Source organism: Anser anser, assembly GCF_964211835.1.
Source record: "Anser anser genome assembly, chromosome: 3".
NCBI lineage: Eukaryota > Metazoa > Chordata > Aves > Anseriformes > Anatidae > Anser > Anser anser.
The window spans coordinates 102473127-102499593 of NC_139722.1; the positions used below are offsets into that span (position 1 = coordinate 102473127).

The following is a 26467-nucleotide window of genomic DNA, read 5'->3' on the forward strand; positions in this document are numbered from 1 at the left end:
GAAACTTTTAAATTATTATTTAATTGCTGGCAATGTTCAATTTGTCTTCCATCGACTAGAGAGCATGTTAGCCACATAGGAACATTACTGTAACAAAACTCAACACAGGATTTCAGACATAGGGAAGATGATGTTTATTTACCATCTCTCTAAGTAGATTTTAGTCACTTGCACTCTGTCCTAGATTACATTCACTCTCTCTCCCAGACACATATTCCCACAAACACTAAGACATGCTTGACCAAGCAGTCTGCCCAGGATCACTTGCATGTGACAGAGAATCAGGGACATCAGCTTTTAAATTGTTATCACTTCTCTCGACCGGTGACAACTTACTCTTGGACAGATATTTTATACCCCTAAGAGTCAATAAAATGGTATAAAACAAAGAGGGAAGGAACATATATTTATATTGAGCACAAAGAGGAAAACATTGCATTGACCTCATGAGCATCTGGCAGATGCACAGTTTTTAGGTTTTATTTTTTAATAAAGCAAAACACACAAACAGAAAGAGGAATAAAACTGGGAGTGATTACATATTTTTAGGTATCACTCTTCAAGCTGCATCAGTACAGATGAATCTATCTTTATGGATCAAAGACAAAATAGAATAGAAAACTTAAGGCCAAAAAAAGGGAAACTTGAAGGAAAGTTAGCTTACATGCGATCTTTCTTCTTTCTGTACTAAAATGTGGGCTTGTTTGACTGCTATTCTGAAAGACAGAAGCAAGTTGCACACTGATAATTGTTTTGTGCTCTGTTATGTTTGAAAAAAATATATATATTGATTAGATGGCCTTCAGCAATAAACTTGACAAAGCATTTTTCCAGTGAACTGTCAACATAACAAATGTGAAGCAGTGAAACAGGCAACTCATCTGATTTTGCACAGCTAATTTTCTTTCCTTTTATGCATTTGATTCATGTGCTACTGCTCCTTGATTTCTTTCTCTGCAGCATGGTGGCCACTGAAATCATCATCTTGCTTACAAAATGACATCGGGACATTTCCTACAGCTCTCCAGGAATACTACAGCTGTAGGAAGCATACTGACAGCTCCCCATGCACCCATTGACCTAGGAGGCCTTATCAGCACCTGATAACACCTCCACCACCACAGCTGCCGGGGTGGAGGCTGATGAGGCCTCAGCCCCATTCTGCTGCAGATCACAAAATCTCTTCGACCAGAAGGCTTGGCCAAATCATTTTGGTCCGGCTACTCCAGAGGAACCTCTTTTCTTTCCTACCTTGTTTTCAGAGCAGCTCAAAAACTTATCAAAAAGTAAAAAACCAAAGCACTCAGGCGGGGCCCAGGCCCTATGATGTCCTTTGCTCTCCTCAGCCATCAGGGTCTTTTCCTGAGTGCTCAGAAAGAAGTTCAACAGTGACGTCCCAGGTTTCTGGAGTTGGGCTATGTTTCGGAAGCAACCTGACTCAGACTAGTACCCAGGGACCTCTCCCAGGCTGGAAGTCCACTGGGCTGGCTGCTGATCTCCATCCCCAAAACTGATTATCTCTCCATCACCTTGCTTTATGTGGGTCAGCAAAAAGGCTCAGCTTTGTAGGACCAAGCAGCACCTGAGCTGCAGGGCTTTCATCTCCTTGCCTCCATGATGTGCTGCACACCACTACATTTTCAAGCAGGAGGAGTAAAAATCCTATTTTGACAGCCTGACCTGTTGCCCCATAGTTCAGCTGCTCTTCAGGGATGTGTGAACTCCTCCCCTCCAGCTAAAGAAATTAAATTTCCCGGAGAGCTGCAGGGCAAGAACTATTGTATAAAAGGGGCCAGTAGCAGAAACTACTTCACCTTCTCTGACTACACATTGAATGGTCCTGCTAAATGCTTTGGGAAGAAAAAAACACCTCAGTAACATTAGCTCAAGGACTGGGAAGAAGCACATCTCAGCGTCCTCAGATAGATCTTTGTAACACTTGCATTTATTTTCAAAATTTCCCCTTTTTAACTGCATCTAGACAGGAAGATTCAACAGGGAGCCGAAAGAAACTGCAGCTTGTGGGTTAGCAAACCCTGTTGCTTTCTATCAGATGGCAGAAGAGAGCTCAGCTCCCCTGCCATGGCCCCAGCATCGTTAGCGGAGTCACATACAGCCCTGCTAATTGTGGGCAGGCTGAGGCGATAATCCTCAACCCCTCTCTGCTGATCTGGGAAACTTGCTGTGTTGCTCCAGGGCCTCAATTACATGCACAGGGTTCTGTGTCTCTGTATGGGGACAAAATTATGGGAAATTAAGTTCTGTGTTGACTATTTTTAGGTACATAAATTGTTTATTGGACCTAAATCTCAGAGCTATACCAAATGAAGGCATCAATTATTGAGAATCACCTCAGAAATTAGTCTTTCATGTTAGTTGAAAAGCTCGGCATTCACTCATTTGATCAGAAGCCTCTGTCTGTTCTCATTCTCTGCCATTTCAGATATTTTCATGTCAAGCCTGATATTTTAAACTTGAGGTCTTATGAATTAGAAAGAAATTCTGTAATATAATAAAGCTGAGGGTTAGAAGTTATTTTAAAGCATGCTAATTTTGTTCTACAGCAAACAAGTAGTAGCAGTTGGTAGGATTATTTAAACACAGAAAGAATTCAGCTGCGTGGAAGTCACTCAAAAATGGGGCAAGGCAAAATGGATCAATCCCTCCCCATGATATACCAAGTTCGTCTCTTGTGCACACATAATCTCCACAGGATTCACAAACCAAAATGTATCTATATTATGCCCTTTCCTCAGTGGATCTCATATGTATGAAGATTGCCTTAAAAAACATTCTTTCGGTACATTTTTTCCTTTTAGAAAAGTGATACCATGATCTACGACCATTGTTCTGGTGGCTTGAAGCTTGTGACAAGATCTTCAGACAACCTGAGAACTGACATCACGGGAGGCAGAAGGTGAAGCTGTTCCCCCTTTTATCCACTTCTTTTTCATAGCTCAATTTATTAAAAACAAAACAAAACAAAACATACATCTATGTAACTATGTACATCTATGTAACTTCATCTGCCAGCCTATCTGTCCTCCTACATTTGGGATAAACCAAGACTGACAAAGATGGGACAGGCACTCTTGGTGGAAATACAGCTTCAGAAGGTTTGGCTGCTCTGCAAAATAGGGAATGTCAGTTTTCCCCCTATTACAATTTGAAGGAAATGCCTTCTGTGTCACATGAAAAAAGGTGGGTCCTTCTTGGGGTGTGTTAGCAGAGTAGCACATTTCGTACGGCCAGGGCTCCATTTTCATTTTATGCTAGCTCTGGTGTACTTAATTCCTTTGCCAATGTTAGTTACTGCTGAGCGTGTAGCTTCTGTCAGTAAACATGCACTCAATGTGAGTGACTTGATTTTGTAGCCTCAAGTGCTAGGATGAATGAACATTTGGGCATATTAGCAATTTCATTACAGTTAATTGCATTTTTATTAAGCTCCCCCTCACTGCAAAAAAAAAAAAAAATCGTGCTTTTGTGAATACTTACTAAGACTTCTGGTTGATTTAAAGCAAGCCCTTTCCTGCGGTGTCCTGGTCTCCTACTTTTTTCTAAAGATAATGTTACCCTGGGGGTTGTAGGAGCCTAAGCAGTAGTAATAGTTATATGTGAGGTTCAACAGGACAAGCAAATGAGAAGCTACAAGAAAACTTTGTGTGTGTGTTGCTTCTATTCAGGAACTAGACTGAAGTATAATTTCAAGAAGGGGATTTAAAAAATGGTTGAACAGGCACTTAAACAACACTGCATCTAAAGCTTAGAAACTAAGGGAGGCACACAGCACTGAAATTATCTCCACACATCCTATGTGTTTTCTTGCCCAATCCTTCAGTTCCTTTGGGTAGAAACTATCCTCTTTTTTCCATACTTTGGGAGGGGACTGGGGCACAGTTAGTCAAAGAGGTACGGAGGTGAGACTATGGCATGATACCCTGCACAGATGGAAGGACAACCCTTTAACAGCCTTCTCATGGGAAGCAGGCTTATTTACATTTCCTTCAGAAACAGTTTATTTGATGAAAAAAAACAAGACTCTGCCTCCTGGGCTTCTGAGTCTTGGTAGCAACGCTCAAAGAAAAGCTTTTGTTTTATACTTTCTCCTGTATCCTTTCCCATTTCATGTACCTGCCCCTGTATTCAGATTTCTCAGGAGTGGAACCTCTGAAGCATATCTAGAGTCTGGCTACCTCATTTATCAAAGTGGCTCTATGTCCAGTGTTTTGCTGAAATTTGGCAGCATAGCTTTTAGTAAATTAATAATTCCTGTCATCTGGCATGAAAGGGAATAAGGAGGTAACCATTGTTACAGCTTGCAATGTAGGTCTAAAGCCTATTCCTCTTTATAATCTCTCCAAGAGTCTGTACTCTAAGGGCTGCCTATTTTTAGTAAATTGTGACATTTAATGAGCACTGCTTCACAGCTTAACACTATGAAGTTTTGGTAATCCAGCAGCTCTGTTCTGGGGAGAAGGCCAGACCCCAAGTGCTGGTTTTTATTTTACATGCTTGTCGTTACAGTGACTTGACAGATGTTTAAAGTGCTCTCAAATTAACATGACAAACAAAATTAACATATTATCTGTGGTTTCTGTACTTATCACTACAGTGATCCTATTTATTCATTACATAGCCACAAATCATTCCCACTAATAAGCATTGGTTGAGAATTAAAGTATTATCCTAATCCGCAAATACACAGCAAGTTTTAATATCGTAATTAAAAAAGATGTACTTCTCTGAAGCATGAGGGGAAGCAAGTGCTATGAACATGGCACTAATGGCAGCAGCAAAGAGGAAACAAAAGACTATGCACAAAGCTTTCTGTGTAAGGTGTTCCAGACACTTTCTTTTCTTTTCAAAGACACATCCCAATACAATGTTAACTATACTAAAGAGTTTCTTGTTACTGCTCTCTGAATCAGCCATGAACTGGAATAGAGCACAGAAACCTAATTCACAGCCCCCTCTTTAACTGCTGTACAACACAACAAATATTTAAAAAATTAAAACAAAAATTTTTGAAGAGGGGGGAGAGAGAAATGACAGCATCACAGCTGTGGAACATTGCCAGATAATACTGAGGAAGAAGGAATTCTGCCAAATTGTTGGAGCAATTCTGTGGCTAATGATTTTTCAGGCTAATGGTTTTTAGTTCTGCCTTTTCACATCATCTGTAAGATGATGGAAGGATAGAAAGTCAGATGGAAAGGGCAGAGTATCTTGATTTGTAATGCTCTGGACCTGCTTTAAGGATCACTCACTTCAAATATAGCTCAGACACAGAGCACAGGCAGAGCACAGACTGATCATCAGAAGCTCCTGAAATAATTACTATCCTGAGAATTGCCCCTGATACTTTGAACTCATTTTTGGTTTATTTCTCTCAGAGAGGCTCGCAAACAGTTTCAACCAAGCTATATATTTGCAGTGATGATATATTTCAATTATCAAACTACTTCTTTTGCACAGCTCCCTAATAGCACAGGTGGATTATAAACTCTGGAGAACATGGTGTAATCCCTGCAGCTGCCCCCAGATCCTTTCAGGCCAGTTTTCCATAACTTCAAAGTACTTTTAGCTGCAGAGTTACCACACTGGCAGGCAGAAAAACTGAAAAGCTGAAATAGATGGCAAAGCAGCTTTATTTTCGTTGCATGCAATCCCAACCACTACCTGAAGTGCTGCAGGAAATGGCAACTCATGGAGCTGTACATGATCATATTGTCCTCTTCATACATCATGCCACGCCACAAGATCCACAGCAACATATTTCGTCAATATTTCTGGTATATTAAAAAAGAAAAAGAAAAACAACCAAACAACAAAAAAAAAACAAACAGGTGCTTAGTACACCTTTACAGTTCCTTATATGTTTCTTTCATAAATAAACCTTTCCCCCTGCACTGATACTGTGTTATTCCTTTCTAACAGGATCAGAAATGTGCACACCAGAGTCATACAGTACATTAATTTGTTTAAATGAGTTACATTCATTATGCAAGATGTCACTAGAAAACATAAAAATGCATGAAGCAACTATAGCCTACAGACAAACAGAAACAAAATTAAAAGAAAGAATGAAAGGAAAGTACTTTTGACACATCTTTGTAGCTAGTTATGCATTTCTGCATTCATTTTTTCAGTACAGAGTAACTGGGTTTGGATTTGTAATGAAAAAGAGGAAAGCTTTATGGTATGCTCTGTAGTTAAGGGCCCTACATACTCTACATTGTAATTCTTTATTCTGTTTGTGGAAGGCTCTGTTAAACAACAGCAAGTATGGAAAAATTTTATTGAGGGTAGCAGAGTATAAACCGATGTGTGAATGCAGGAATGTAATCCCTCTATGCTGACAATCCCTCTATGCTGACAGGCCTAACTAAACTTTGCTTCCATTGTCACCAAGCAGCAGTGAGAGTTCAGAGGAATTTTCTGTTCATTAATTTCCAAAAAACTGTTTTCTGATATTTTCAGCCTACACAAGTAGAAACTACATACAACTTCTACTGCTAATTTTGCACTGAAGTGTTGCACGTTAAGACAGGCCAAGCTCACAACCAGCATACCGCTGCAGTGATAAAACAAACCTGCAGCCTCTGTTCTGGTCTTGATAGTCTGCTGTGTTTTTTTTTCCAAAATATTATCTGTATACAAAACTCTGTTCAAGGAGCTTCATATTGAAAAAGTAAATCTTCTCTTATTACTCCACCTGTACAGTATGACTAAGAGAAGAAGTTTCTCCCCTTTCAAGCTATCCAGTCTTTGATAGTCAGCTGGCACCCAGAAGGGTGTAATACATTCACAGGCAGTACACATTCAGAGCCTGCAAAAGCATTGCAGAAGAGCAGGAGTAAGCTGATATAATGCAGACTGCACTTTGACTCTCTTCTGACAGTCTCTAAGGACACTGGGAAATGAAAAGGTCTTTGTGCTTGTACCACCTCCACTTTATAAAGTGCACAATAGTACATGACATATTACTCCCACTTCAACTTTTTGCAGTGGAGCCTAATTTTTAATCCTCCTTTCGCTACGAACCACTGAGGTATTCTCTATTAAAAAAAGCATTCAGACTTTATGGCTCTTCATTCTGTAGTCTAGAAGGGCCTAGACTGTGACTCCTAGGCCAATATCCTGGCCAAGTGTGCAATACAGAGCCTTTACAGTTGTAAAATTCCCTCTCTCCTGCTACAGAGCAGGCACAGGTGACATAAAGTATTCTCAAAGCTGTATACATTAGGCAGAAGGATGTACCATGCCATATGGCCATGCTAAAGTAGAACTTCCCTTGATCATGTTTCCTGTCAGATCTAGTGGACTTCAATCAGGAACTGTCCACTGCAGTGATGCACTCTGCCTCCTGCGGGCACATAAATCCCATATTCGTCCCTTTCAAAGTGTTAAATTCCAGTAATACTCAGATATCTCTGCTGGGTTTGGTACTCAACTATCAGCTCATTTATTATGGTAGGAAATAAAGAGAAACTTTGGACAAAATCACGATCTTAGGGGGGGAAACAAAACAAAACAAACAAAAACCTTTAGGAATGACACCATACTACTTTAGTGTGCATCACTACTGAATACAATACTTCTTTCTTAGATAAAATGCAAAATCCATATAAAACGGGCAGATTTGTGGCTAGTATGAAAGGCAGATCCAGCAGGATTCTCATGAGTTCCCATGAGAAAATGATTAACAAATAGATTCTTATTTCTAGTTATCCAGCAAAGTTAGTCTCTGTCTCCCTGGAGCTAAAGTAGACTAAAATACACTTAATGTGAAAGATGCTTCTCTTCAGAAAAACTTCTCAGTCCTCACAGTTTTATTTTGAAGAATCAAATTAATAGTAAAAGAAAAAGAAAAAAAAAGAGCTATCATTAAACTGCTATTTAAGAAGTCATTTCAGGATGCAGCTCATCTTCTGGAGTATATTATTATTTATTACTTATGGCAAGTAGTACATTCCCATAAGGATCGATAGTGTATGCATATCACGTGCCTTTCTCTGGAGGATGAAAATCTGACTGTATATTCTTGGGCATTAGCTAGAATTAATAACTGGGGTTAATAAAGCAAATCCTTCTCAAGGAGTTTCTCACTGAGGACATTCATAAACGTTCTTGTGACATTCACAGGGAAAAAAAAAAGTACATGCAATGTTCAATGAATCCTAATAATAATAATTAGCAACAGTGGAAACAGAACAAAAACTATTATCCCAAACTCAGTCATAAAGAAATCTAATACTGGTAGCCTGGTCATACTGTATTATTTACAAACCATAGATTAGTTGTTTTCTCTGTAATTATCTGTCTATATCAGTTAGACCAGAAAAACAGCTGAACATTCAGAAACAATTAAAACAGGCCAAAAAAAAAATAGATTTATTATATCACAAATGTAGAGAGTGCTATAATTCATGAAAAGTTGTGATGTCTATTGTTTTTATAATATACTGATTTTAAATTCAGCTACATTGTCAAAACTCTAATTTAACATGAAACAATATTGAATTTACCAAAGTGGATTTTTTAGTCAACTTAAGATTATACAACAACGTATCAACGTTGCACATTGAAAGCACACATATACGTGGGTCCAAAATAAAAAGCTGTATAAGCTAATATATCAGCTGTTTATATAAAGAAAAAAGTGATGATGTTTTTGCAATAACTAAGGTACCTGTTCGTAAACTCATTCAATGTAATCCTCTGAAAGTTTGTGAATGCATGATTATCAATGGCCTAGAATTGAAGTGTTCCAAGTTTTTAAAGTATAATAAACCTGTTATAACCGATTCTTACACAGGCTCCTTATAATTGTAACAATTTGGCAAAGCACAGAATGCTTGTTCAAATTAAAGAAGTGGCGTTTTTATTACCTATGAGTAGCTCAACAGCTTTTTATTTCTCATAACAGTAAATCAGCATCTTCTCTATTTTTCCCAAATGGAACATATTGTTTACAGGAAGGTTGTGTTGTTCTTTTAAATCTGCAGGGCAGCACAAACCAAAAATCTTACATGTGTTTCTATGACAAAATAATTACCTTAACTTTGACAAATTCATGTAAAATGTATATATATTTTTAAATATATAAAAACCTTTCCTTTCAAACAACACTGCAAGGTAGGAAAGAAAAGGTAATTACCCCATAACTGTATGACAGTAATTTATTAGAAATATTACTGCAGTATTTCGACATTATATGTAGTTTCCCTGACAGGAAAATTTCCTTCACAGGAAATAGAATTATATACATATGTAGACTTGTCATGAGCATGTAGGGTTGACTAAGTAGAGCAGTCTTCCATTTCTTCTTCTACTGGACGTGTTGTATTCCTGTTTAGAGATCACTGGTGTAGAAATGATGCTGGAAGAGCAAGAACTCAAAACAAACACACAAGCCAGATTTTCTCCCATCTGCAGTCCTGGTCTCACAGTTTGTTTAGTGATCTAAGGAAGGTCCATTCCAGTTCAAGTCTGGTCCCTTTGGAGGTTTAGCACTTCTGTGGGTTCCTGTGTTACCCCCTAGCTTTCCTCCTGTTGCGTCAAAAAATAATTCAGGAAGGGGTGAAGAGAGGAAGGCACGGCTTCACAAGGTTCAGTGAGCTTCTGGCTTTGACCCTTTCAGGCTGTTTGCAACTCAGACAGACTGTAGTGCCTCAAGGCTGCCTGAATATTGGAAAAGGGGGGACAGCCAGCCCAGAGTTAAAAAAAAAAAAAAAAACACAGAGGAAATGCAAAAGTAAGCTCTTCCCATCTTACTCGAGTAAGGATAGGTCATAGAACAAATTCTCTGTGACTTAGTCTCAGTCTCCGTGCCTCCTATGCAGGGCTAATGAAGAATTGAGGCTTTGACCAAGTAGACGATTTGGACACTTTGTCCGAGAATACAAAGTACAACAGAGAATAAAAAAAAAAAAATGATTATTATGCAAGGCAGAACATAGGCAACAGCCACCAATACAGATTAGCTACTTCTCCAACAGATTCCAGATCCTTTTTATTAACGTTTCTTCTAACATTGAGAAATAAACTATTTCGTTAGGTGGCAAATGTACCTCTACATATCGGTATGCGCTAGAACTTATCAATCATTCAAAATATTTTTTCAACATCTGTTTTTATGGTATTTGCTTGGCAGTAAAAGCGAAAATAAACCTTTACCAAACTGAAATACAATTTTCAGAAACTTGCTTAAGTAGCAAGCATCCCAATAGTCTGAAAACATCTCCACATGTGTGTGAGAAGAAGGAGGCTAAGTTGAATTTCATGAAGTCTTAATTCCTGCTTTTGTAGCTCCACATTTGGAAGGGAAAAAGAGAGCTACACAGGATTTCCAGAGGCATGAAAGGCACAAGGTTTTAATTCAAAAGTTTGCTCTTACAGGAACAAGAAGAAAGATCTTTATGGACATCATGAAATTTTGTAAATTCACTTAGCCATCCTTAGCAGATCTATCACTGTACTTGGAGAGGGAGAAAAAGATTTTGAAATAACACCAATGGCTCTAGACCTGTATTGACTCTACCCACTTACACCAGCTGGACTGTTGCATCTTTTTTTCTTCTTCAGTTATTAAGGATTTTATTTGTTAATGTATTCTTCTAAACAGACAAGTCTTTTATAAGGTTGGATATTTTAGATCAAATACTAAAGTCAGAAAAAAGGAAAAAAAAAAGAAAAAAAAAAGAATGGCTTTTACATATAAATTAACAACATTTTTTTTTTCCAGAAATCACATGCAAGAATCAATGTAAATAAATGCTCAATGGATTTAACGCATATCCATACTAATATTACAAATATTGTCGTAAATTTTTGAAACAACGTACTCTTTTCAGCAGGTCTTGAAACGACTGAAAGTTTCTTTAAAATGAAAGAAACCACATAGGCACTCACTGCTATAGGTTGGTAAATTTATACAAACTAATAAGAGTAATCCAAGGACTTAACCTTGGTTTGAATTGGAAAGGACATTAAAGCCCACCCAGTTCCAAACCCCTGCCATAGGCAGGGACACCTCCCACCAGACCAGGCTGCCCAAAGCCCCACCCAGCCTGGCCTTGAACACCTCCAGGAATGGGGTAATCCACATCTTCTCTGGGCAACTTGTGCCAGTGCCTCACTGCCCTCATAAAGATATCGTATCTGCTTTCAGAGACAGTAAACATTCACAGATTCACAGATTTCTCTAGGTTGGAAGAGACCTCAAGATCATCGAGTCCAACCTCCGACCTAACACTAAGCACTCCACTAAACCATATCCCTAAGCTCTACATCTAAACGTCTTTTAAAGACCTCCAGGGATGGTGACTCCACCACCTCCCTGGGCAGCCCGTTCCAATGCTTAATAACCCTTTCGGTAAAGAAGTACTTCCTAACATCCAACCTAAAACTCCCCTGTCGCAACTTTAGCCCATTCCCCCTCGTCCTGTCACTAGGCACGTGGGAGAATAGACCAACCCCCACCTCTCTACAGCCTCCTTTCAGGTAACTGTAGAGAGCGATGAGGTCGCCCCTGAGCCTCCTCTTCTCCAGGCTGAACAAGCCCAGCTCCCTCAGCCGCTCCTCGTAAGACTTGTTCTCCAGACCCCTCACCAGCTTGGTCGCCCTTCTCTGGACTCGCTCGAGCACGTCCATGTCCTTCCTGTAGCGAGGGGCCCAAAACTGAACACAGTACTCGAGGTGCGGCCTCACCAGAGCCGAGTACAGGGGCACAATCACTTCCCTCGACCTGCTGGCCACACTGCTTCTTATACAGGCCAGGATGCCGTTGGCCTTCTTGGCCACCTGAGCACACTGCTGGCTCATATTCAGCCGACTATCCACCAATACTCCCAGGTCCTTCTCGGCCAGGCAGCTTTCCAGCCACTCATCTCCCAGCCTGTAGCTCTGCTTGGGGTTGTTGCAGCCCAGGTGCAGGACCCGGCACTTGGACTTGTTGAACTTCATGCAGTTGACCTCAGCCCATCGCTCCAGCCTATCCAGATCCTCCTGCAGAGCCTTCCTGCCCTCGAGCAGATCGACACACGCACTTAGCTTGGTGTCGTCTGCAAACTTACTGAGGGTGCACTGGACGCCCTCATCCAGATCATCAATAAAGATATTAAAGAGGACCGGCCCCAGTACCGAGCCCTGGGGGACTCCACTAGTGACCGGCCTCCAACCAGATTTGACTCCATTCACCACAACTCTCTGGGCCCGGCCATCCAGCCAGTTTCTAACCCAGCGAAGCGTACGCCAGTCCAAGCCCCGAGCAGCCAGTTTCTCGAGGAGAATGTTGTGGGGAACGGTGTCAAAAGCCTTACTGAGGTCAAGGTAGACCACGTCCACAGCCTTTCCCTCATCCACCAAGCGCGTCACTTGGTCATAGAAGGAGATCAGGTTCGTCAAGCAAGACCTGCCTTTCATAAACCCATGCTGACTGGGCCTGATCGCCTGCTTGCCCTGCAAGTGCCGCGTGATGACCCTCAAGATAATCTGCTCCATGAGCTTCCCCGGCACTGAGGTCAAACTGACAGGCCTATAGTTCCCCGGGTCTGCCCTCCGGCCCTTCTTATAGATGGGCGTCACATTGGCTAGCCGCCAGTCAACCGGGACCTCCCCCGATAGCCAGGACTGCCGATAAATGATGGAAAGCGGCTCGGCCAGCTCCTCCGCCATTAAACATTACCAGTCCCTCCAAAAGGCACTGAGACATCCCATCCAAATCAGATTGGAACAATTTAATAAAATAGCACTCGTCAGTCTTTACTTACCACCACACAGCTGCAAGTCAATGGTCGCTTGGCCAAAACATAGAGAGGCCACTGTAAACTATCCACTGCCGAAATGACTGTTCTGGTGTGGCAGGTTACTGCCCATAGGACTGCTGGTTCACACACCTCTGCACAAGGCTACCACCAGCACAGCATCCCACATCTCCATCAGTGAAAATTCTGAGATTACCAGCAGCTCCATAGCACATGACAGAATAAACTTCATCCTCCCAAGTTTTTGAACAAAACAGAAAGAAACACAAGATTGGGTACAGCATCCAAAGAACATTATTTTTAATATCAAGAAAAAAAATATATTCCTGTGCTGGATGAGTCAAGCCTTTATTGCTAAACCATCTTAAATTAAAGAAGGTGGCAAACTGCTATACTCTAACTAGTGAAAACACAAAATCAGTTTCACAAATGATTTCTCAGCATTCCAGTTATAGCAAGCAGGAGATTCAGAAAAGCTTATTTTAATTAAAAACTTTATTTTTCATTACAATTCACAGTTTATACACAGCAAGATGAACTCTTGCCATGTGGACATTCAGAACACTGTGCTGGGGAGACAAGGGTCTTTGTTATAAGAGCATTGCTCGGTGCTGTTTCATGGAACTTCTTTAATTTTAAAAGCATACTCTCTGTAAATGTTAACTGACTGATATTTACACTGAATTGACTGAATTTACATATTAACTTATATTTATTAGAAAACAAGCTAAGCATTCAAAAACATTAACATTCATATCTTGCATGTTATCTAATGGTCAGAGATGCTGTAAGATTTGCCACTTGAATCATGCCCAATCAGCAAAGTCTTGTTTTTGTGTTGTTTTTTTTTGATGTTTTTTGTTTGTTTTTTAATTTACACAGAGCCTAAATTATTCTTTAAGGCCTGTTCATTTCATTTTATGTACAGCCAGGCTACAATAGACTAACATAAGAAAAGAATGTAAAATTATCCATTCCATCCTGCATTTCTTCTGAATCTCATGTACACCTATAAGAAAAACAGAGGACGTAAAATTAAAGTTAACGTGTTTTCTTAAAACCAGTAAAGAAAACACAGTCTGGTTTAGATCTGCTTCTCGTCAGCCTACCCTTTCTGAACAATCATCAGTATTCAGGTTGTGCTATTTTATCAGCTCTTCTTCATGCCTGCACTTATATTCAGAGCCATCTCTATTTGAAATGTACAAAGTCACAGTGATACCAGTTTCGATTGCATTCCCACGTTAGTCACAGCTCCGGCACAGGCAGCTACTGTACAGTGTGACATTCAGGAAAGCACTCCAGCAGGATTCCTGTGTAAAATATCATATGGCATCTGGTGCGACTTGATTTAAAGAGGAAGTTAAGAATCCTTGTCACAGAGCAAATATCTGGTAGAAGGTTTATGCTTGTTAAAAAATGCTGATTTTTTTTTTTCTGCATTGTTTTCTGAATGTTGTTATTAGGATACAGCAATTAAAAGCCTCTCCTGCCTCTCCTCAAAATAGCCATATTTATTTGCTCTTGTCATCCACCAAATAACTTAATGATAGATAAGCTGCAGATTTTTTTTTTTTTTATTTTTTGGTACATCTGACACAGAGAAAAAAACTGCTGAACACTGCTTGAAAAAATAAGACCGAACAGGGTCGGCAAATTCTACAAGTCAGTGTGAACAAGTATCAGCTGGACCTGAGTAAAACAAAATGCTTCTGGGGGACATGTTCGAAACTTCTGAGACTGCAGTGCCTTTAAATTTAGAGCTTAGAACATCATTTGATGATTGCTGAGTTTTGGCATTTATTCATGCTGGTTGGTATCTTCAATACAGACACCTTTAAAACACCATCATTTCAGGAAGAATGAAAGCTCAAAGGAAATACACTTCTCATTTAAAAAAGAAAAAAACACAAACAAAAACCATACAGGAATTGTAGAGGTTCTGGTTCTTCAAAAGATAAGGCACTGACAAAAATTTCTTAGGTAAAAGGCTGCATAAGAATTTCTTGCCATTTACAAATGTGTTGTAGTCCATAAATGGTCCATTCCTAGGCTCAGTAAGGTAGACCCTGAAATTTTAAGGACTGATCCCTCAAAGCTACATTGTTACCATAAACAAGTGTGATTCATTCTTGAGGCCATATGGCACATTAGGAGAAGTGGAAAACAGTCTGGGCAGATAAAGGCAGAAGACGTTGCTTGTTCCAGCATCTTTCAATAACAGAAATGCCATTCATCTTTGTGTCTTTGAAGAGATGTGATGGTAACTCGGGACTGTAGTTTCTGTGGAACTCATGCACACATATAAAATGCTATTAGCATTGATCATTGACAGGGTGGAGAAAAAAGGTATATGGCTAGTCTAAGCCAAGAGCTTCTCATGGGCTGGGATCCAAAGTCACAGCTACTTAATATTTTCAATAACGGCTATCTCTTCTGCTGCACAGTGCGGCGTCAAACCATTCATATAAATGCTGTCCGTCTTTGTGAGAGCTGGCAAGATGTCCTTCTCACTGGTGAGATGGTTGACTGACAGGGTTCTCTTGCAAGGAGTCAGGTCTTGATTGTGGTTGACGGCAAGTTCAGCGGAGAGCTTTCTTTTGATGGAGGTAGCCCGCTGGAACTTGTCGTAGATCTCCACGCTGAGACGCCTTCGCGTTTCTTTGAACTCCGCGGTGACGTTGGCTGTCCACTCCGCAGCATGGGCTCTGAATTCCCCTACCTGCAGCAAAAATAAGAAAAAAAAAAGGAAACATAACCTGGCTGAGGACATTAAAGACTGTAGGCTTGAAAGCCCAGTGAGAAAGCAATGTGTCTCTGGGCTAGCAAAGAGCTGCTGCGGTTGGTACAGATTTCTCATCCCACAGACTCATTTCTTTATCGACAGCAACTAAACAAGAAGAAATGATGCACTGGGAAGAGTTAACAGCAATTCTAAAAAAAAAAAAAAAGGAAAAGAAAAAAAGAAATCTTTTCTGCTGAAATTTGTTATTGAATTATAGGCAGCGAAGAACACCAGGAAGCTCCGGAGCCCTGGCAGCTGCACAGTACCCAGCTGGTCAGGGGATGCTGAAATCCCAGCAATCCAGGCTGGGCTATGTATCGCTACCAGGGCGCAGGGTTATTTATGAGCACTTCTACTGTCTGTGGAAAGATCCCTAGGAGGCTTGGCAAAGAATTTTCTAAATTTAGACAGAAAAGCTTTTATAAAAAAAAAAAGCATCAGCTGCTAGTATTCTCTTTTTTGTGCTTGCTCGAACACAGCGCCAGTACAGTAACAGCTTCAGTCATGTCATCAACATGTCTGCTTACCACCCTGACTCCTCTGAAGTGACATGCTAAAACAACACACACACAATGGCAGTGTGGGACTGCTGGAACTGTCACTATTTACACCGAGTAAATGCAGGCTGCCAGTCAGTGCAGGGGGCTGTGATACAGTTACCATACAGCTGGAGGGTGGCATTTCCCCTCTGGTGCACAGATCTCCAGTCAGGTTGGCTGGCTGCAAGGTGCTAGTTTGCACAACCATTATCATTTCATGTGTGTATGTATTTGAGTAACCTGCTCTAGTGGGAGGTGTCCCTGCCCATGGCAGGGGGTTGGAACTGGATGGTCTTTAATGTCCCTTCCAACCCAAACCATTCTGTGATTCTGTGACTCTATGCATGTACATCCCCGCTGCACACTTAGCTCTTGTTCCCTCACTCTATGTGTCTTTGCTATAGAGGCTGTCAATATAAAGGCACTTTCATTAAAAACTACCAATTTTTCACTAAACCTTCATCAAAAACTACCTTTTTTTTTTTTTTATCAAGATTCCTTTCCACCATTTCTGTGTTTCAGTATTGGGAAAGATGCAACATCCTATAAACCCAAACTCTGAGACTACTGCTGAGGGAGGCAGCTGCTGGCACAGACTCACAGATTATCCTCATCTTCCTTGGACAGATCATGAGACAGACTTGGCAGCTTACCCATATAAGTCTGAGGTGAACTATGGCCTTGTAATTTATATGCTATTTATATTTTTGCTCTTGTATTTCAACCAAACCACCATTACAATATTAAGTTATATAGGTAATTAAAGGAGGCACCTTTTGAGGAGATTATCTTGTTATAAGGGCTAAGGAAATAGATTGTTTTTCTTTAAATCTTGTCTCTGTGGGCAGCTTATTAATTGGAAAGTATAGCATAGGGAAGATAGACTGCTGATAAATATAACTCCAAAGCAAGGCATTTTAGAAGAATTAACCCACTTAAATAAATTAGTCTAATTGGTACTGCTCAGTCCAGAATTTCAATCATCGGCAAGCAAGCTTGGACTTGGCACAGAAATCAAATAAAAATTAACAAAGACAAATATGGAGGGTAAGCCAGCAGAGAAGAGTGGCCAAAGGCTTATTCATGCTTTGCAGTGCAGTGGAAAACAGGAATATAATGAAGGTAAAAAAATAATCAGATCACTCAGGAGTGACAAGTTTTCAGGAGAACTTCCCCCCTCCAGAAACAAAACAAAAAACTCTTTACCCAGAGGTCATTTTATTACATTTGTCTCAGCTTCAGTGAATTACACCATTGACTAATGTGGACCCATTACATATATTTTCTAAAACAAGGATTATTATCTGTAATACACAGAGGATTTGCTCAGCTGAATGATTATTAGTATTTAAATTGTGCAATTAGGATCAGACACACTGCACTTCAGATCTGAAAATAATGTAATCTGTACTGCTGAAACATTTCAGCTGCTACAATATTTTTATTTGTAGTAAACAAGTAATAAAAATATGATAAGGAGTATCAGTGCACACCCTAGGGCAGCTCTGTCCTGCTCCAAATCTTGTATAAAGGCAGGCTGCTCAGATTCTGGAGCACGCTACTGTCAAGGGGAGCAAATAGACAGTATATGGGTTTCTATTTTACCCAGCATGTTTGTAGCTTTCACCAGCTGTACAAGCATTCCATTTATTTTGCTCATACACACATCTCTGCCATTTCACATAGTCACATTGAAGGGATTTTATCAGATTAGTAGTTTTAAAATTGTGTCTTGGCAACCTACTGGAAGCCACAAGCATCTTGAACTGCCTCCCCCTAACCTTTTTAACCTGCCTTTTAATAGCAATTTCAGTTACTGCTTCTCTCGTGTTCTCCCAGCAAAGAAAAAACAGCTGACCATGCTTCTGACAAGAGCAAGTACATGTAACCCTTAGTACATGCTCTGAACTACCCCACCAGTCCCCCTCACCACATGTTGGTGATGGAGCTGTCTTGGGGCACCACATGTTGGTGATGGAGCACAGGCAGTGTAACTCACGCATGTTAGTTATTCTGGAGAATTTTCAAACTGTAGTTGTTAGGATATTTGATTACTAACTTCTAATTAGATTTCTTTAGGGAAAGAAATTTATGCAGCTAGATGAAGAACATCATTAGATATGCCTTTTGGAGACAGTCTCATGTTCCAATTAAGGTGATGTGGAACATGAACATGGTGGTCTCAATCATATTTGTCCATATACCAGAGCTATGATGCTGTTTGGCACAATTTCAGCTTTATATTAAAATCATTGAAAACATTGAAAAATGCTGTGCTGTTGCTAAGCAGAATTGAAATACATTAATAGTAAATCATAGGTAATTGGCACAGCAGGAGAAACTAGAAGTTCAGTGCTGTGTGAACTCTGTGTACCCCAAATTATTGCTTAGCTTTTGTGTGAACTGAAATGCACTCGGAATGTTATGTTTTCAGAATAAAACTCTCAATTCCATAGCACTTACAGATTCAAGTACAAAAGGTTACAGGAAAAGAAGGGTGCAGTTTTCAACTGCCAGTGAACATAAGCAACTCACTCTCAAAATCTGATCCTCCCTTTATCCATATGGACATTTCTGTTTATGTTCAGGTTCTTTCTGTCCTTAGGGTATGACATTTCTTTATACTGCATTATAGCTCCTCTTCATCTGGGCACTGACAGCCACAAAATCTTTTATGCAAAGTGATTGAAATTCCAGTTGCCTATGCTGCTCAAAAAAAAACACTATGTACTTTCTGTAACATTTGTTTACTTTTCTCAAATTCTCTTACCTCATTACAGCACAGAACTCCAGATTCTGCAGATACCATAGTTGGGAGCAACTTGATGCAAGGATATGGTCTCATTCACAGAAATTATTGACAACTAAGTACGTTACATAAAGCTGAATGACAAAATATTTCAGGAGTTAATAGGAAAAACATGTCACAGTGATAGCACTCAAGTCAGCCATATGATAAGTAGCACTAAACTGGTGATGTTGCTCACTCCTGATTGTCAGGGAATAGAAATACCACTAGCAATGGGGACATAGTCCCTAGCTCAGCTCCAGGACTGACTTAGAACCGTAACATCATTTAGGTTGGCAAAGGCCTTTAAGATCCTCCAGTCCAATCTTTACCTAGTACTGCCAAGTCCGCCATTAAACCATGTCACTAAGCACTACATCTACACATTTTTTGAAGTCCTCTTGATGGTGACTCAACCGTTTCCCTGGGCAGCCTGTTCCAATACTTCACAACCCTTTCAGTAAAGAAATTCCTCCTAATATCCAACCTGAACTTCCCATGGTGCAATTTAAAGGCCATTTCCCCTCATCTTAGCTCTTGGGAGAAGAGCCCAATCCACACCTTCCCATAGCCTCCTTTAAGGTAATTGTAAAGTATGATAAGGTCTCCCCTGAGCCTTCTTTTCTCCAGGCTAAACAATCCCAGATTCCTCAGCCGCTCCTCACAGGACTTGTGTTCCAGGCCCTTCAACAGCTTTGTCACCCTTTTTTAGACACGCTCCAGGGCCTCGATGTCCTTCTTGTAGTGAGGGGCCTAAAGCTGAACACAGTACTCGAGGTGCGGCCTCACCAGAGCAGAGTACAGGGGGACAATCATTTCTATAATCCTGCTGGCCATGCTATTTCTGATGCAAGCCAGGAAGTTGTTGGGCTTCTTGGCCACCTGACCACACTGCTGGTTCATATTCAGTCAGCTATTGACCAGTACCCCAAGGACCCTTTCAACTGGGTAGCTTTCCAGCCACTCTTCCCCCAGCCCGTAGCGCTGCTTGGGGTTGTTGTGCCCCAAGTACAGGACCTGGCACTTGGCCTTGCTGAACCTCATACAGTTGGCCTTGGCCCATCAGTCCAGCCTATCCAGATTCCTCTGCAGAGTCCTCCTATCATTGAGCAGATCAACACTCATGCTTAACTTGGTGTTGTCTGCAAACTTACTGAGGGTGCACTTGATCCATTCATCCAGAGCATTGATAAAGATATTGAAGATAACTGGCCCCAATACTGAACCCTGAGGGACACCATTAATGACCGACCCCCAGCTGGATTTAACTCCATTCACTGCAACTCTTTGGGCGCAGCCACCCAGTCAGCTTTTTAATTTCACAATTTTTCTATCAGTACACAGTGGAAACAGTATCTGAACAATTCTGAAATGTGGCTTCTCATTCCTATTAAAGTCAGTTTAAAAAATAAAAAATAAAACTACACACCAAAAATACTGTATGAACTTTCTGAATGATGAAACAGTTCCCGGACTCTGCATATACCTTATCAACAATATTATCTAAAGATGGACATCCTGAATTTAATGGGCCTAGGAAAAAACGTGGACATTAAGTAATCACTCATTATCCTATTCCTGACAAAAAGTATCTAAATTAATACCAACATAAAATTGGTGCAGGACAAGTCTCTCAGCCAGTACTATGGGTGAGACCAACACCTTCGCTATTGATTTTCATTACCATGTTTTAGCTTTGTTTTCTAGCTGAGCTCAGGTCTTGGATAGAGGCCAATCACATAATCCTGAATGTAAGCATGCCCAAGGGGATGCTACTGCTAAAAGAAAAAAATATTTGAAGGTACTGAAGAACATGACTTGTTCTTCATTACATTAACTCTAATTCCTTATATTTGTCAGGAATTTGAGGACCTTTCTGGACATGCTCTGAACAGATAACCAAATAATTATACAAACAGAACTGCCCAACATGCAGGAAGACTGCTCATCCTATTAAGTATGGTCTGGACAGCACAAGTCATGTAGCCATAACCTTTACATATGACTAGTCTGCACTTTGAATTAAGTCACAGCTGTGGTCAATAAAATAAAATAGAAACAAACAAGCAAACAGAGAAGGACCTCCTTAAATAGACTGAAGTGAACATACACTGTTCTAACTTTGCCTTAGTTTGCTTCTCTCTCTCAGGGTCATTCTTGAAAAATTCTAATGTTAAAGTATAACCAGTTAATCTGCTTCTGTTCACAGAAAGGGAAGATATCATTGCCTGGATAGAATTCAGGTATATGATATGAAAGTATGCCTGGAAGGAGCTATACCAGTGAGTACTAAACAAAATATAGACATTACACACACACTGTGCAAGAAAATGAGACTATATGTATTTCTAAATGAAGTGTGTAGTTTTTTCTTTGATATCTGTACCCTTTTGTTTTTTCCTTTTGTATGCAGGGCTCATACACTTTATGATGGTCATAATGTTAGTACAAACCCCCCCCAAAATCAATTAAATAATGAGCATATGATACACCTCCGACTGCATTTTAGGAGGGAAAAAAAAGTGGCCTTCCTTACTGAAATTCTTAATGCTCTAGATGTTCCTCAGTATATGATTTCTAACATTTATCCTTAATGCGTTCTCCAAAGTTTTTCAGCTTTTTTTCCTCTCCAATGTACTTTTCTGTTACTTAAAAATAACACATCCAATTAACTTCTCCATGATATGCTACTCAGCGACAAAACTAGAAAGAGCATGTACATGTCACATTATCCAGGCAGCAAAGTAGAGTACATAACATTTTGTCTTAGCTTTCAAGAAACTCATCCAGCCTTCTCAGAAACTGTTCTCTAAAATTCCCACTTAAAAAATGAAATTAAAAAAAATGTAGGTACAGAGATACTAGATGTATTTAACAATGCAGTTGCTGGGTGGGCTGACTCTGTATGAGGGTTTGTATCTCTGCCTTCTCGCTTTCCTGCGGGCCTGGGGAAGCATACACCACTTCTTCCTGCCCAAAATTTATGCTCATCATTGCAAAATAGGAAAAGATAGGTTTCACAGACATTTTGATTGACAGCCATTCTTTTCCTGTATATTAAGAATTTATAGTCAAAGTAAATAAATTCCCATTCCCAGTATACGGCCTTTAGCATTTCTAATTATAACATTATTAGAGAATATCCTAACTCCATTGGGCTATAATCAGTGAATAGGTAGAGAAGACTCTTGTCTACTTGTCTTTAACACAACAGAGAGGAAAGACCACAGGCACTAACAAGATGTGTATGCCAAGCTTTCCCAGGAGTTTAATCACTATCTTCCATTCCTTTGTTCTTCCCAGACCTCAGCTCTGTAGCAAAGAACTCTTCTACAAGTTTTTAAGCCACCAAACCTAAATTTCAAGTTGAATGGTACAAATAAAGCAGTAATTGTTCTCTCTTTGGGATCCCCTAACAGGTACAGGTATCCCTTTTTTTAAGGCCAAATATCAGAGGGGAAAGGTTCTGTTTTATGAAGTTGCCATCTTCTGGAGTAACATTACAATTACATAGACAGTGATATTTTTGTAGACATGGTGGTCAGAAGTGTTTTGGGAACAATTCTCTCCCACTGGTAATTGGATTATTCAGTCCGTTAATAAATAATGTTTGTGAGTTCATTCCAGTGAGCAATGACTGTTTGGTTTCACCCACATAACTTCCATGAGAACATCTGATGCCTTGGATGAAATAAACCACATTGTCCAATGGGAACGCAGAGAGCCTGCAAATTTTGATTATTTTGTTGTGGAGATGCATCTATGGTGGCAGCTGTGGGAGTATATTTTGTGGAGATACGACAGATAGCAGATACAGAAGTGTCCCTTTTGATCTCTCATGGTCTAATTCAACTAAACAGGAACAGGTAGCTTACAATTATATTTTTTTAATCACCTCTACAAAAACAGAGCCAAATACAACAGTCACCACATTTTTGCTTTGGTTTACCTTTTTTTCCTCCAGAAATATAAACAATCCCATGTTAGGTACCTGATACTGCCCATCAGACACCTCTTTGCATAGAGCTGCATGTGTATCTTTCATTACTGTACACAAGCTATTGGTCTGATTAGCTCCACCCATCGTGTTCCACTATATTAGTAAAGTTTCAAGCATAACAAAAAAGAGATGATTACATTTTCCTATCAAAATCAGTCATTCTATTTAGTTGTTTTGTCTACCTCAGAGAGCATCCAACCCCTCTCAACATGGTGGGTGTGAATTACACTCACAAGAATCAGAAGAATTAATCACAAGAAAGTTTAAGTTTACATGAAGCTCTATCAGCTGACCCTAATGTGATTCAGGAGGCCAACATGTAGTCTGTCTACTCTCTACAGCCCATAACTTTACTGCAGCCAGAAATAGCAAACATTTTGAGAGTTATACTAGAAGCATAACAAAATCCAAGCCACAAGCAGTTGAAAGGCTCTCTCAAATTTCTCCCACAGGAAAAAAGATAACTTTCATAATTTCATTGGACTTTTTTTTTTCTCCTTATAAAGATATGCTGAAGAGAACATAAAAACAAAAGACTTAATTTTGACTTGGTACTGAATAAAGACTGGCTACTGTATTTACATGGTCAAGTCCCACCAAAAATTGCTTAATCCTTAAATTTCCAATATCTATATCTGGAGCAATACTTCTGTGAAATATTAAAGCTCCACTAAAGTTGTTCCACCTGAGTATTACAACTGCACTTACCCCTTGTAACAAAAAGTATTCCATAATGTCTTCAGTCCCTTTTATCCATTATTGCAAAACACAATTTCCTCACTGTCAACACAGCTTCTTGAAGATGCAAGGTTATTCTGCTGAATCGGCTTTGTCCGAGGACTTTTCCACAACAGAGTTATCAAATGCATACACATTATTGCTAACATGTTCTGGTGTCTTGTCCTAATAATATCTAAGCTCTGAGATTAACTTATTATTATTATTATTTATTATTTTTGTAAAGTCTTCAGGAATGTTAATCATGAAGATGGGGGTTGAAGACATTCAAGACTAAATATCACTGTCAATAGAGTTAAGTCACAGGTACATTTGTCTCAGTGGCTTAAAGGATCAATTACATCTCATCTCCAAAAAAAAAATCAAGATCTCCTAATGTAAGTGGTGATAACCTACATTCAGGGAATCTTCATGTGTAATTAACTCTGAGAAATGCCATTGCTATAACAGAACTCTTTAATCAATTTCTATCTTACTATGAAGTGTAAGTAATTTGCTCCAGTTTTATTTTTGCAAATTCAATAGCTCTTGTCATCACTGTCTAGTTGAATGCAACCTGAACTGAAGGCATTGTATCACTCCTGAATTGTCCAAGTCAGCACAGTGAGGCAATGGGGAGCATGTGGAAGAGCAGGGTTAAGTGCTGGTGCTGGCAGGTAACATGCCCCCAGTGCCCACCTTCCCTTACCAGGCACAGTGTCCAAGCTGCTAACAGAGGTGTATTTGGGTAGCACTTCTCTTATAATCAACACCACACCAGCATCACTTAGGGACCTGGTACTTACTATACAATAACATAGACATTTCTAAAGAGCTTTAGTATCCTCTGCTAAGAGGTAGGATATAAACATAAGCCACACAATATGATAACAGCATAGGTATTACCTTTGTGTGTGCAGTGAATCTGAGACTAAGTTAAGCAGGCATTGTGTCTGAAGTACACAAAGCTATGAAAAAAGACATCTCAAGAAATAAAGTGTCAAAACCAATCAGCAGATTAGTTTCTCTCGGACTAACAGAACAACACATCCTTTCATTCCTTATTGCAGACTATGATGGTGTACTTGTAAAAGAGTGATCAACACAGAAACTCAGTACTAGACTGTTGCAATGGCAGGACCTAGAAAACCACCATGGTAGCTTATCCTTGTGATCTTTTAGAATTAGATCAAATTTCATTCAAAATCAGGTCAGCCATTTCTTCCTTTTTCTTACACTAATACCGCTCTATATGGCTCCAAGACTGAGAAAAATCATGGAGGGATGTATTCCCATCTTTTTTATTTTTTTTTCTGTCCTATTGCTATTCAAGTTTGACTGGAGGCCTAGAGCTGCATTTATTATACAAATATTTTATGACCTTATGACCTAATACTCTATGTTCTTCCCCATCTGACACAAATTATTAGAAACAATCATTTTTTGAATGTTGCAATTCTTTCTCAGATACACATTTCCGCACATCTTGGATGGACCGGGAGAAACTCTTAAAGCTAGGCAGACTTCTTTTCAGACAGCTCTTTTTTCACCATTTTTTGTAGCACTCTGCATTCTGCCTGAATCTTAGGCCACGGAGCTAGGGACTGTTTTCTGGCAATATTCCTTTTTATAACACCTGCAGCTGTAACACCATTTTCCTACAGAAATTCAACAATCCCCTGCTGGCACATCCTAGCATTGTGTCACCCCCATTAATCACTGTCATGTAAAAGGACTTCACCTGCAATTGCTTTTGCGCTATGACTGCCTCCTACAAATATTTCTCTAATTCAACACTTGCTAGGAACAGGCTCGCACCAAGTCCTTCTGCCCAACCCTTTGAACTTGTGAATAGATGATCGTTAGCATTATTGAAATGTTTTGTTTTTAAGAAAAGGAAAAGCCCTGAGTTGTTTTCCTCAACAGAAGCTGCTCCATCTTGCTTAAAGCAACGTGCAATGGATCAGCAATGCACTCACAGCTTTGTAAAAAGCCTCTGATCACCAGGCTGAAGAGTTATTCTGATCAGTTTCATTTCTAACTCAATGGATGTTGTCTCATAAAATAGCAAGTGCCAGATTAAGAGCTCATTGTCACTGAAGGAAAACCTCCTTCCTCCTCGGTCACATACCCTCACTGCAGAGGCTCTGAGGCCCGTTTACCTGCTAGGCTGATTGAATTTACTGAAGTCTTGCAAAACTCTTATGTCCCTTTCCTAGCAAGTTGAGTCCACTCATTTTACAATCAAATAAGCACCAGATATATTGCTAAGTCAGAGGTGTAGCATACTACGGAGAAACTGGGGAGAAGGCCAGGGGAAGGACAGAGGATAAAGGAGGGAGAAAGGAAGGCCAGTGTTTTCAGCATGGGTGAGCAAATAATTTGGTTCAGCTGTTTTGTAAAGTCAGACCTGACTAATTTTTCTTCCTTTTTAATAAAAATAAAAATAATAGAACAAGACAGAAATACCATACCATTTCCATGCATAAAGCCTACATTCAGGGAATATGAGAGGTTCACCTTCTCTTTAATTTTGGGCCCCATATGCTGCATGAATGCATTTAGCCCTAAGCTATAGTAAAATAAAAAGACAACAAATACTACAGAGTGCAATAATTTCCATGGCATCATCATGACAAGCCTAATTCTGTTTTGACAGACATGAGTGACAAATCTGCCACTGGTGCCAAGGATTAAACAGAATGATGATTCAGATGAATCAAATTGTTTATAAATACCAAAGGTAACATTTACCTCTTGAATTTTCACAAGAAATGAATGTGCTATTTCTCATGAAGTCTTAGATTTGGTCTTTAAAGCTGGATCCATGTCATTCAATTCAAAAGAAAGACACCCAGCATGAAAAAT

General features: G+C 39.8%; 1 protein-coding gene and 1 long non-coding RNA gene across 9 annotated transcripts in view; one reads left to right on the forward strand and one right to left on the reverse strand.

Moving 5' to 3' along the window:
- Nucleotides 1–596: 596 nt before the first annotated feature.
- LOC310895945 lies at nucleotides 597–3147 on the forward strand. 2 transcript variants are annotated; one of them, XR_014581067.1, is made up of 2 exons: nucleotides 597–2280; nucleotides 2820–3147. It is a non-coding gene; the product is annotated as an uncharacterized lncRNA (long non-coding RNA). The 2 variants fall into 2 exon arrangements; XR_014581068.1 differs by lacking the exon at nucleotides 597–2280 and adding an exon at nucleotides 2570–2730.
- Nucleotides 3148–8370: 5223 nt separating this feature from the next.
- KCNK2 (potassium two pore domain channel subfamily K member 2) overlaps nucleotides 8371–26467 on the reverse strand; it is a 161955-nt gene continuing 143858 nt past the window's right edge. For all 7 annotated transcript variants that reach the window (XM_083831999.1, XM_083832002.1, XM_083832003.1 and 4 more), the window contains one exon: nucleotides 8371–15492. In XM_083831999.1, the coding sequence (XP_083688125.1) occupies nucleotides 15175–15492 (318 nt within the window). In that variant the 3' untranslated portion in view covers nucleotides 8371–15174. The remainder of the gene's footprint in view (nucleotides 15493–26467) is intronic.